Source organism: Aptenodytes patagonicus, chromosome 16 (assembly GCF_965638725.1).
Source record: "Aptenodytes patagonicus chromosome 16, bAptPat1.pri.cur, whole genome shotgun sequence".
Classification (NCBI taxonomy): domain Eukaryota; kingdom Metazoa; phylum Chordata; class Aves; order Sphenisciformes; family Spheniscidae; genus Aptenodytes; species Aptenodytes patagonicus.
In genome coordinates, this window is record NC_134964.1 from 4052379 (window position 1) to 4066305 (window position 13927).

At 38.9% G+C, this 13927-nt stretch overlaps 1 protein-coding gene across 2 annotated transcripts in view; it reads right to left on the reverse strand.

The window, feature by feature from the left end:
- The window catches only part of PITPNC1 (phosphatidylinositol transfer protein cytoplasmic 1), a 91235-nt gene that overhangs the window by 24572 nt on the left and 52736 nt on the right, over positions 1-13927 (reverse strand). For both annotated transcript variants that reach the window (XM_076354192.1, XM_076354193.1), the window contains one exon: positions 7923-7994. In XM_076354192.1, coding sequence (XP_076210307.1) covers positions 7923-7994 — 72 coding nt within the window. The remainder of the gene's footprint in view (positions 1-7922; positions 7995-13927) is intronic.

The window sequence follows — 13927 nt, forward strand, 5'->3', positions numbered from 1 at the left end:
TCTTCTCTGTCTTTACTGCAAAATGTTTTTTCTACCAGCCTGCGTGGAAGGGGTTTGGGGTCAGAAGGCTGTAATAAGGCAGGTAAATCACATTTTAAACACTAATACGTACAGGACATAAAATTTCCTGTGGAAACAGTTAAATAACAGGTCGACTTAGAAATAAAGTCAAGTTGCTAGAGACAAAAGTGATAAGGAAACCTATATAGAAAATTCAATACTGTAAACAAACAAGTTTGAAAATGGGTGTGGTTTTTTCTGGAAGCTATTTCTTCCATCCCTCGTGAGGCTTTAGGTGAGAGATCTCTATGCTTTTCTTACTTGTTATGTTAGATCCAGATAGTCAGCCATTGCTGAGAAATGCAGCTAGCGCAGAGAAATGAAACAGATAAGAGCTAAAAGGGTTTTTTCCAAAAAAGGAGAGCACTCCTAAATTAATTACAGGCAGGTAATATGGTAGCAAACATGATTATGATCCTATGTGCTAAGTAATCAGGCACCTGTGCCCACCTACAAACTTAAGCCACAATGACTACATTGTTCAATATACAACGCGTAAATGTAATTTATTGAGATGAGAATTTCTACTATAAATCAAATTTCCTCTTCTATTAAATCCTTCTTTGAGTCAATATCTATGCCTGAAAGCGTTGTTCTTCCCTCTCTGCCTCCCCGTTTTCCCCGCCCTGCCAACAAAGCCAACAGGCATCCCAACAAACTTAAATCTTGACTTTGCAGTAGCTGGACATCACAAGATGACATCTTAGTGGGATAGGTAGGCTATGACGTGAACGGCATGACAAAAATATCTTTAAACATTAGAATTTGAAATTAAATTATATTTATCTCTGCCTTTCTCACTATTATATTGATTCATTGTCACTGAGCTTCAAGAAAATGGAAAAAATACAGTATGCAGCTAGAAGAGCCCCTGAGCTTAGATGCATATATGCAAAGTATATGCTCCTTTTTTAATTCAAATATTAATATTTTAGTGAAGCTTTTGGATTTTCTCTGCATTTCCTCTCATCCCTGAAATGTAGTCTAACTATGCAACTTGCAGGTATTGAGCAATTTGTATGATGACGAGCGCTTTCTGCGAGTAGAATACATACGTAGCCATCATTTGTAGGACGGTTTAAATCTATATTTCATAGTATGTGAAAGTTAGAGGTATAACTGCAGCAAGGACTACAAGAATAAGCTTTTTCTTTTTTTTTTTCTATTAATAAAGGGAAAATCCGGCACAAAACCTTCTCTCCAACTTGAAATTCTAATCTCCTTAGATTGCCATCGTCAGAACTACTGGCTCGTCTCCAATTTATTATTACAGCATCCTTTCGCAGGTTGTGTCATCTGGTCCACTTTAACTCTCAGTTTTCTGAAGGCAAATTTGGCCTGAAATAAAACACCATCTACTCAGAACTTCATCTATGGAGTTTTATTCAGCGTGTAACTTTTCCGTAAGTCATGTTCCAACCTCAGTTACCCCCAAAGTCTGTTAATTTGCTTTTGAGATTTACTGGGGCAAAGATGACAGGAAATGACCAATTTCAACCTGTTCACCGGCTAAAACTATTTATGTGGACACACATAATTGGGAGCAATTCTTCTGTGGAAAAAGATCGAATCTCTCCCCGAGAGCAGTAAATTTGGCTCACTGAACAGCAGGGGAATATCACTGTCTGCCGCAGAGTGGAACTCACAGAGGCAGTTACATATTTATCAGCAGCCTTGCTCCCTCCTCCTTTTTATCTCCATGTCACGACTCCTCAATTATTCCATCTCTTGTGAAATATCTCATTTAGCTTTGTACTTTCTGAACGGAGAAACGTATTTTTATGTAATTATGTCAAAGTAGCTATGCTTCCCAGACCATAATACACTATCAATAATATTCACTGGGATTAGTTTTTTTAAAGTCACATCTATTTCAAGTGCTAGATTTACTAGTTAACTTCAGTAGTTCATTTAGAAAAATCAAAAAGTAGAGGCACAACCATATTACTTGTTCACACTCTCTGTCAGTATCGGCCTTATCTTATGTTCTGCGATAGCCGTATGTGCTTGGGACATGCTATTTGTAGCTCGGTTCAACAAAAAGAGAGCTCTTCACACAGAAGGAATTTTAGGCTAACCTCTCCACTTGTTCGCCTGTATTTTTTGAGACTTATTAGAGGGGGGAAAGCTTCACAAAATCGAGATAGTCCATTGCAAGTTATACAGGAGACAAACAGATGCTCGATACCATCATACAGAAAAAGCCCAGGTGCAAATAAAATCATCCCTAAAAGTGACCCTAGCTTTGATTTTGACATACTTTGCAGTGATGCCTAGCAATCCTTTAGACAATTTACAGAACGATATCCTGTAGTGCAGTGAGGCTAAGCCAGGGCACAGCCGAATCCATTTCAGCTGAAATTGGTGTTTCATGGCAGTTTCCTTAAATAGTGAATTTACATTTAATTTACATGTGCTATATTGAAGTTTGTTACAACCTAGTTTCATGTTACTAAGATAGGAGACAAAAAATAGGGGAAAAAACCATCCTAAAAAGAGCGAAACTAGAAATGGCTTTTCTTCTTCGTTGGCCATACCTAAAATTTATTTTACTTCAGTCAAATGATTCACAGCCCACACTTCAGAAATGCACACTAAGGATGAAGCATGACGAATGACCCAATGCTGCATCCTCGGTCACTTGTAGGGCTGCAGAATTAGAACTCACTGCCAGGAAAGGATTTTCTAACTTTAAATGATGGCACTGCAATTTACATAGGTTGCATATCAAAAAATATCTGCTCTTAGCTGGCTGGTTTTAGCGTGCTCAAGCTATTAATGTGTCAAATGACACTGGTGTTAATTTATAACTCTGTGGAATACAGAACTGCCTCTTGTTTTCATTTGGCAAATGGCCATTCCGAGACGCGCATTTTCAACACTATTATCTTTGAAAGGCAAGAAACACATTGATAATATATTTTTCTCTTGATTGACAAAGAATTAGTGCTGTAGCTCGGATGACTTTATCACTATTACTGAGACATATACTTACAAAAACGTTCCCAATGATACCCATACTTTGTCATCCTGAAATATAACTCTACCTCAAAATCTTTACTCCACACCTTCATTAGTCTTAAGAATAATGTTATTCTTGCTAATAAATATCACGGCCCCTTAACAAAAAGAAAGACTATGCTATTTTAAGATCTTGCATGTTATTCTTTAATAATCAAGAGCCAGTCATTGAGTTTTCCAGAGCAAAATGTTACGCTACAAAGAGCAAGGCACTGAAGTTTTACATACAGTGAATTTCCGTTATTGACAACTATTGGGTTATTTTTACAAGCTGTGCTTTTTTACTTTCTCCAGACACTATCAGATGGTAAAAATTCACTGCCCAAGTATCAGCAGAAATTAATTCTGTGACTATGAAACCAAACCAAACCAACAAAACCCAGTCAAACATAACGATCCTTCTGCAACAAATAGGAAAATTGAAATGTCTCTGTGACTCAGTGCTTTGCTCGAACAGCGTCTGCCCTCACTTCGCCCCTGCTCTACCTTCAGCTACAGATGGCTTTTTAGAAATTTTCACCAGGACTAGACTGTGACATGCAAGAACAGACAGGGTGCCGCAGTGCGCGAGATCATCGTGCGTTGATTACAGCAGCCACTAGAGCCATGCGGTGGATCCTTCGTAATCAACAGAAAGCCTAAGTTGGTGCATTCCCCACTAAAATTAAAAATAAACAAAATGTATGTCTGTAGTGTACACTGAAATAGTAAGAATAGAGATGGGAGAAAAGGGAGAGGCATACACCCTTTAGAATAAAATTAGCCTTATGTGACATAAATAGTGACCAATCAATAGACTGTTAAAAGAAAACAGTATCTGCCCAAATAGAGAAAGGTTAACAAAGTCTGTCCATGAAAACCACAGACTAATCATTTATTCACAAACAAGCAGTAACTTATACCACCCCTGCCTGTGATTTCTGACCGCTTCATTAATTAGATAACCTTAAGAATTCTCTTGTATTTAACTTACGGTTTTAATATTGAAAACACAGACTTTGTGGATCCGTATGCAAATTCCCCAATTGCTAATTTTTCTTACGGGGAAAAAAGTGTGCACTGAGTGGTTAACATGCACTTTTATAGCTTGTCTGTGTTCACTGAAGCTGCCTGTTGCAGGCACCTGCACTCCCCTCTTCCCCCCAGTTCCCACTGCAACCTTGACTTATGCAAGCAGCTAAAGAGGCAGTAGGGAAGCAGTATTTTCACGTACTCTACAGATACCACCTACAGTGTCATTTACATTTTGTAATTTAAAATAAAAGTAAAATAAAAATAACATTTCTCTTTAAACTAAGAAGTCTACTTTTTAAAAGACCTGTAAGAGGAAAGACTGAACGGCCAGACTCATTGCTCTAGTTTCTAACACTATTAGTGAAGCTATAAAGCTGCAAGGTAGCAGTGACAATGTTTGATGTACTAACACGTTCATCCAACACTGACTCTGTTTTTCTAACAAGAGAGTTGCCATGCGAACATCTAGATGCAATACAGCAAAATCAGCTGCGCTGTAGCACTAGAAATCACAACTGGATGGATTTATGGCACTGCACTACTGCCATCTACACAAGCTTCATTAGTGTTTTATCTAAATAAAGGGGGTTTTATGGTCCATTGTTCTTTCTGGCAATGTTTATATTTGTGCAAATCAAGTGCAAACTTCAACAGATGGGACAACCGTGCTTTAAGCATGGGCTGACACCAGACTGACGGGCACCTGCCCTGATCAAATCTTTGAAAAGCTGAGGCAGAACAAAACCTAGTAGATGTTGTAAGTGGTTTAAATTTTCCTTACAAAGCCAATTCTTTGTGCTTTTTAATTTTGAGGAAGTGACTTGCAGAGCTGGGGGCAGAAATGTTAATGGATATGTTCCTTGCTAGAGGAGACCTAGTAAAAGAAAATAGCCACAATTGTAAAGAATAATTGTTGGTAGTTTATTTACAACAGAATGCAAGGAAAAATACAATATTAAAAGTAATAAATAACTTGGAAAAATCAGAAACTAAGTGATATAGTGCTCTAAGCACATTTAAAATAGGTTAAAATGATGACAGAGTCTTAGACATAGAAAAGTCAAGTTCCACAACAGATACCGTTATCTTTCACTAGTTTCTTCTATCATGACAATTGGGAAGACAAATCAGGACGACTTTTGCATCAAGATATAGTGCGGTAGTTAGGTGGAATTTTACCAGGCAATGCAACATGTTAAAGAAAATAATTCTAATAATATACTAGCCTGCTAAATGACAACAGGAACCCGAGAGCATTTATATTGCTTTCTTCCACTAATCAATGGAATTAGCTTTAGTATCCTTATATCTAATTATTGCTTTTTACAATCAACATCTACTTTATTAGATAGCATGGAAATGAAGAATAGATCAGAGTTCAGAGATTTCAAAAAACCTGTATGGTCTCAAAAAATATATCTAGACATAGCCGAGTTAAAATCAGACATGCATTATTACCCTCATCACTGCAATATTAGTATTCATTCAATATATTTTGCATTACGACTGCAAAATTCACAGAAGTATTTTTTGGATTAATTATTTCTTCATCAGCCAAGGTTGATAATTGCAATGAAGAAAAATATAGTGTACCTACAGAAATCTATAGAAATGGATGCTATGTTTCCTGTTGTTTTCTGACTGGGCAAATGTAGTAAAATTTAATCTAAACTTGTCTGATACAAAGGAGAAATACACTTCACATTTTCTTAAGTGATGTTTAAGCCTATCCATTGAGTAACAGAAACAAGTTCGACTCTTAGTCCTAGTTCTGAGGTGTTTCTCTCTGTGGAGAGAGAAGTCTCTCCACAGGCTCAGTGAGCTCTCTCCGTATTTACTAACCTTCCAGCATTTCAGTGCTGTACCAGACACATCTCTGTCACCAGATCAATGTCACTGAATCAACAGCAAAAAAATGTAGATCTTCCACTGATTTATTGTGTTCACACTAGCGAATAGCATAGCCCTCTGAATTACAAAGTCATGGAAATTAGGGCTGGAATGCAGCCCTCGAATTCAGCTTCTCTTTCTCCTCCTCAATTCAAGTAAGGGTCAATTAAATCTGTTAATCTTGGTAAATACTTAACCAGTCTGTGACTCGGGTACCTCAGTATAAAGGTAATATATTACCACCCCACTGACACTCTGGTAAAAATTACATTTGAAGAGCTGGATTCAAGCAGAGTAGAGATTCTTTGATTTACATCATCTGAGTATCCTACCTCTGCGTTACTTTCATCTTAAACTCACTGGTTGGGTACTATTCTGGGCTTGATTCATAGTATTTTAGCCACAAAGCTGACACGGGGAGAAAAACTGAAAATTCACTGATTAAGTAGCTTCAGTTCTTCCTCTGTTAGGCATCGGTACAGAACGTGTCTTCTCACTGCTGACATTGTGATGTACCAGAAAACTAGTCTGCACCCTCCCGAAACCAGAGGTGTGGGCTTGCTCTGAATTAAAGTGCTGCCAAAAAGCAGAAGTGAACATTAAAAAAGTGCATAAATTACATAATGCTCATATAGTCGGTAACGTAATGTAATGCACTTCCTTTCTTTCCTCTCTCGCTGATCTGGATCTGGCTTAGACTAGCAGTGACTGAAAGCTGTTGGTATCTGGTGGCTAATACATGATCTCTGTCATGTTCCCGTTGGGAAAGTGTCTGTATGCCAAAAACATTATTCAATATTATACCTTCTTTTACATGTAATTATTCTGCCATACGCAGTGCAACAGCTGTCAGCCTTATTAACACGCAGGCCCAAGGCGGTTCGGGAAACGTACCTCCCATCTGGAGAACAGAACACTTTAACCTTTGTAAGGCTGCCAGAGGGACACCCCTGGAAACTGAAAGGCTCCGTGTCTCACACCCCTTAAAATCTGCTTTACTGCCTTCTTCTTTCTCAAGAATGAGTTTAAACGCTCCTTCCTTAGGTCTCTGTATTATAGATCAGTTTTCCAGACATTTTAACCTGTATTTCACACCTGTACGAAACTTCTTCCCGTAAGTCTGCAACAAATTGCTGTTTAAATCATACCAAAATGAAGCATATCAAAACATATTTGTGTATTCATCCACGGGTTGAAACTTTACATGCCGGGCTTTATCGAACGTTATTCTTTTCTTGCAAGTTGTATGACTCTGCTTTGCTCCCCGTCAGGGCAAAGTCTGACTGACCTCCTGCCTTCTACTCCCGAGCATCTCCCGATCAGCAGCTGCTGGCTACTCGCTCCCACCCTTCCTCTAGCCAGGATTTTGCAGAGTTAATTATCCTTTTCATCTCTAAGCTCTGAGAACTTTGGAACTTTTGGTAAGTGATTGCCAAAAGCGTCACCTCAGTAGTCCAGCCATTGTTCCCTGGAAGTTGTTTACTGAGATCTCTCATCTCTGACCATTGTTTAGTTTCCTGTTTGCTCTTCCTAACAGCTCCTTTGAATTCAACCCCCTTTACTCAGAGAGAATACTCTGAAACAGATAAAGTGGAACGCAATTACACCGAAAAAAAAGGGTAATCTTTTCTTTACTCTCCATAAACGTTCATCGGGACTAAATTCACATAGGTAAGTTATGTTGTGTTCGGAGAAGCAACAAGCAGAATGTCAGATGGAGAAGGGAAGTTGTGTACACGGATCTTTCATCTCACGGTGCCGTAGAGGTAACTACTCTGCAGGCGGGCAAGCTGCTGGTGGACAGGATACCCCGGCAGGTGCAGAGACACAAGCCTGGTTAGGCCTTTTTCCCAGACTGAAGGACCTACAACCCCCGGCTACAGAACATGGCTAACGAAAAGGATGAAATAAAATTCTGCAAAAGCCGTCATACTTACAGTGTCGTTGCTTCCTTTGTTGTCCTCGTATTTTGTCTCTATATGAATGGAGAATTTAGGCAAAAATGAACACTGCAACAAAAGAAAAATATGTTTGACATAAAAAACATGCCTTGCTTCATCGGCTGACAGAGTCAGTACGTCCTGTTTGGTATCAGCTTTCTTATTTTTTTCAGATTACTTCAAGAAAAAGGGTAAATGTACGCAGAACATAAGAGCAGAGGTTTTTATGGTTCTGGAGGAACGTAGAGATTCTGTCTAAAAGCTGAATACTGTAACGAAGCTGTAAGTAAGTTAGTATAAGTACTCTGGAATAACCAGATACAATAGTTTTCCTGCTCGCTGTACATAAGAGTACAAATGTTCGTGGGTTTTTTTTGTCTTGTTACAAATTGAGTTCACTAAGATCTCAAGAACAACTAGATATTCATCATCATAGATTAGTCTGTCCCCCATATAAAATAATCCAAGGACGCTTCACTAGCTGCAGGTGCTAACCAAATAGACAACAATGCTCTGACATGTAAGGGCTTTTTTTAATTTTCAGTGAGAAATGAATTTTAGCATAATTTCCGATTAATGAAATTAAGATGGATTATGAGCTGCTGTGGAAATTCCTTTACACTAAACCAAAAGCAATCTTTAGATAATAACGCAAGAAAATTAAGAATGCACAAATGTTTTTCTATTAAAGATAGAAATACTATCTTTTACATGGGAATAAATTTATTTTTCTGAGGATGGCTTAACTTAGTTGGCTTATCAAGACTAGAATTTGTAATACTAGGCAACATAATTCCAGTGGAAAAAAATTTCAAATATCTTTTCTTTAGCATTTCACAGTTCTTTCAAATCAACTTTTCAGATAGGCAGATAGAGTAGATGTCTAAAAAAACTCTGAAGGATACTAGTTCAGCATCTTTACTATTAGTTATCAAGTCTTTTCTTGCATTAACTGCCAGTGAAACCGAAGTGCCAGTTCCTTGTCTGATGCATCACTAATACCCTACGGCAAAGTGTCTTTGTAAAGACTATGACTATTTTGTGTGCGTTGCATACAGATTATACAATGAGGACATTATGATGCCTCAGTGTTCACACTGCTGTTGGTCCAAGTTTGGACTTGACAAAATTTGGGGAGTTCTTCTAAGGGAGAGGCTGATGACTAAGAAAAGAGGTCATTTAGAAGGCAACAAAATTGAAATGAGAAGCCAGCTCCTTTGAGACTGCAGAAAGTATATTCCTGATTCCACGGATATCACCAACAGGTCATTGTTCAATCTTCTTCTGACCGCAGGATATCTAGTATTCAATGAGCACATCTAGAATAAATCCATGTTGAAAAAAACAGCGAGAGAATTTTGCCAGAATAAGGTTCTGGTGCCGTGGAAGGCTTCTGGTCAAACTGTCTTCCCATTAACATAATGAAATACTCTGATGTAACATGTTGGTGCTGCAGATGCCCAGACCGCCCGGGCTTCTCTTCAGATCCTATAAATGTTTTGCCTTTTATTAAAGATCTCTGTGGAGTAGCACATTTATGAGTTTCAATCCAATCTGAACTGCGACTAGCTCTCAGCTATGCAACTTGTTCATTGAGTGAATACGTGGGAGGGAAAAAAGTAAAAAAAAAAAAAAAAATCAGCAGTATGTGGCATGCAGGATGGGGCGAGTTCAGCGACAGAGCTGCTAGCTCCTATTACCCATATTTCGCAGGCAATTAAACGTTTCCTATGTATACATCTTAGGAAGTGCCAGCTGAAAATACACAATATTTATAAGCAGTCTGTCAGAACTGGGGGTCTTGTAACACAAATTAACACCCCAAAAAATCCAGATACTCTCACAACTGAGGTTTCACCACGTATCTCAGTATGTTGCTCCTATTCTGGCAGGCATCCAAAGGCATCTGCAAACAAAAGCCTTCGCAAACAGTGGGGCACTACAGGGAAAGAAGATGAAAAAAAAGAAAAACCAAGGTTTGTCATAAGGTTCTAATTTGTATCTCCAAAATTAACCAAAAGGTGGAATGCACATCCTTGAACGATATTAATGTTAGCTGGAAGAAGAGATGAATAAAAGAGGTTGCTTAAAAGAATTCTATGATCAAATGTTCCTAGAGTAAGAAAAGTTATAGATGTGATGTTTGAAAAGATAGGGAATGACCCAGGAGACACAGGGGTGCCAGCACGTCCTAAAACAATGTTTGATGTTGCTCAGAGGATTTGTATTCAAACGGCATAAACCAACATTCTAGTTGTTCTGTGTTTGCAGAAGAACATGGAGGGTTGAAAAGTAAATTACTACTGGAGGTGGATTATGAAAAGCAGATTTTAAAAAAATGTATAACCTAATGACAGACATCATCTACTGCATAGTTTTTAGAGCATTTGGAAAATAACTACATTGGTGCTAGGGTGGTAAAAACACGGGTTATCGATCTCAAAAGTTTAGTATGTGGCAGCCTTGTATTTTACGAAGATGCATAACTACCAGGGTCACAGTCCAGGCGTACAGAGCTCTTGCTGACAACAACCTAGACCTCTGCATATGGGCATCCCGTGGGAAGGCATCCTTGAGGAAATGAGAGGAGGCTGCCAATGAATATTTTGTTTTATCAGCAGTTACTAGTACTGCTCACTGAATGCAGTAACTGGTACTGCGCTACTGAGGGCTCAATGCTCAGGGTCTGAATAACAGCTTTTAGAAACATTCTCACTAAAAATGGTAGAGATTATGCCATACTATCTACGATACACTAATTGTTTAGAACAGTTATTAGGAAAACACAGTTTATTAGCATCGTGTCTGCATATTTATAGAATCATGGAATAGTTTGGGTTGGAAGGGACCTCTAAAGATCATCTAGTCCAACCCCCCTGCCCTGGGCAGGGACATCTTCAACTAGACCAGGTTGCTCAGAGCCCCGTCCAACCTGACCTTGAATGTTTCCAGGGACGGGGCATCCACCACCTCTCTGGGCAACCTGGGCCAGTGTCTCACCACCTTCAGCATAAAAAATGTCTTCCTTATATCTAGTCTAAATCTACCCCCCTTTAGTTTAAAGCCATTCCCCCTTGTCCTGTCGCAACAGGCCCTGCTAAAAAGTTTGTCCCCATCTTTCTTATCAGCCCCCTTTAAGTACTGACAGGCTGCAATAAGGTCTCCCTAGAGCCTTCTCTTCTCTAGGCTGAACAACCCCAACTCTCTCAGCCTTTCTTCATAGGAGAGATGTTCCATCCCCCTGATCAAGGGGGGATTTCAAGGTTACTGCTCTAGGCCACGTTTTACTTACATGTTAGCGTATGTTAAGTATCTACCCTCTTGATTTGAGGACCAAAATTTTAATTTCTTTGCTACACAATTAAATAAAATCAACACTCCCTAAATAAGATCTAGTAATTGATAAAACCAGAAAACAGAATGACATCAATGATCTATTACTAGTGGAAGGGTCATCAAGACTATAATGCTTGAGCAGATTGAGTATCTGGGTCAGAGCTTTGTGAGTTCGCAAACTTTTAAGTTATACAGTCTGAGTCTAGTGGTTTGTCGGAAACCTCGGTGGCTATGGAAATTGCTTTGACTATGCTGACCTTCATGGCTCTGGCCAGTGCAGTGTTCTCAGCTCTTTTAAGCAGCAGCAGCAGGATCCACCACAGCGCCTGGTGCTGCTTTCATGATCCCATTGTCAGAAAACTCCATTGACAGAAGGAACTTCAGTATAGCATCTTTCATAGCCAATACAAAGCTAACACCCTTACCAAAACAGTTCCTCATCCCTGGTTCTGATCAAAGCATCTTTGCTTATGATCTAACTACAGAAATTCAGGAGTTGTTGGATTGAGTACATTTTTCAATACTCAAACACACTTTTCTTTGTTGCTTTTAGGTCACAGTTTCAGGTACAGTGGAGGATAAAAATGCAAAATACGAAAAACCTTTCTGCTGTTGATATGAAGCATGGCTACAGTTTCAGAGGAAATTTTGAATAAAGCCAAATTCCAGATTTCTGTTCTACCTTGCTATCAAAAAAAATCTACTATTTTCAACCACTGTCTAGAGTTTACCAGCAATGAGTCAGATCACAATACTTCAAAATGCAGCCATTTCATATATTGAACCTAAGGCTGCATGAGGCTGCCTGTAGCAGCTCAGCAAGCCACTGCTTGAATCTAGTTGTTCTTTCCTGTGACCCAGAATCTAAACTCTAATTAAAAAAAAAAGAGATCTTCTAGTCTGGTATTTCAAAAAAGAAACATTAAGAAAAGACTAAGGATCTTCAGAGTATTATAGAAGAAGAATTGTAAGTGCCATTTACCTCAAGCCACCTCATTAGAGAGCAGAAAGTCATTTTCTGCACAAGGCTATCAAAAGTCAACCTCCCTGTGTATTTAGTACAAAGGCGAGGGCTATAACAGTCTAATTTGAGATTATAAATGGTAACCTGAATTTACCCCAAAGGAAAACTAAAATTCACCAAAAAGCACTCCATTGCAAATACATCTCTCGGAAACTCAACTGACTGGCAGCCACTGGTTTAGCAGCTGTGGGGGGTCTCACTGGCTTTCAGGAACACTTAGCAGGGTCCAAATTTTTGAACGTTTCACAGAATGTGTCTCATGATTCATCAGCTGCACTCTGACTAATTGGCAGAGGGCTCTGGCAGAACCAGAAAACTGTTTATGCATCGTTCAAAAGACTTTATTATTCATCATGCAAAAAGTTGTTGGTTTTTTCCCCCTTCTTAAGTGGCTGCGTATTTACTTAGCCGGGGATTAAAAGTGTTATGCAACAGTCAGAATCAAACTTGGGAGTGAATGGTAGGTAATAAATCTTTTAGTAGATTTTTTCTTTCCCCAAAGCACCACTCCCTTTCTGCTCGGCCTCCCCCAGGGCGTGTGTTCTTCCAACACAAACCTGGCAGCCGATCGATGCACTGAGCACACACAGGAATGCACGGGGCACTGTTCCCAATTTTCCATTTCGCTATCTCTACAGCTTGCAAGGTTCCTCTTTGAAAAAAAACTAGTGGCAAATTGAATGTTTAACTTGAAATTAGACTTAAATTCTACAGAATAGGACAAAGTCTTCAGAGTCCCAGTGTCTTCAATGATAAGGTTTCTTTGTGTAAAGCTCTCAAAGGAGGTGTCTCAGACTGTCCAGTATACCTCCTGATTTTTTTTTTAGATGTGTTATAAACTCCTTAAAAATTTGTTATAATCTGGTACACCTGTGACACTCAAAAACAAATAAGGAGAATATTCTGGGGGTTTTGTTTGGTTTTTTTTAAACTTTCTATATTTGGCACCCCTTTTAGAAGAACCAGGAGAGGTTTAAAGCTCAAGAGAGTAACCAATGAAATAACCGGAGTCTGTAATAGTCATTACCACACATAAGCATGGGTATTTCCAGATTAAAATAAAGTGAAATGAAAGCAGCATACGGAAAACGCAAACCGCAGTTGCATTTTCAATTCACCACAGAAAACCTCTTGAAAAATGAAAGGCCTATTTTTAGCATGATGATTGATTAGTGTTGCCATAGCAATAAGCAACACTTACAAGAACAGGGTAGAACCTAAGTATGCCAAAACACTATGCCAAAGTCTTAAAGAGACAGTCAAACACAGATGGTGTTTTACAATCGTTTTATGGAGAGGACTGTAAAAATAACCTTTGCATGGTAATTACACCCAAGGTGGCTGCAGGAATTACTACAGCTGCCAGTAAATACGTTGGACAGAGGGTAACTGGGAAAGGTCTCCCTACCCTCTGTAACCTGCTTTGTATGGGTGAGTGCCATTTCATCAATACCGTTTCAGCTAGTTTCATTTTCCATTTGGTTTCTTTCTGCAGAATGTTCAAAGAACTGCTAGAAACCTCATCGTTGCACTTCACTCCTCCTGCTCCTTGTGAATATTAATCCACAATCCTTGGGAGTTATTTCTGTACAGTAAAAATTAATCCCACTTTTTTTTTTAAGCAGCAGAAGCATATCCCCCT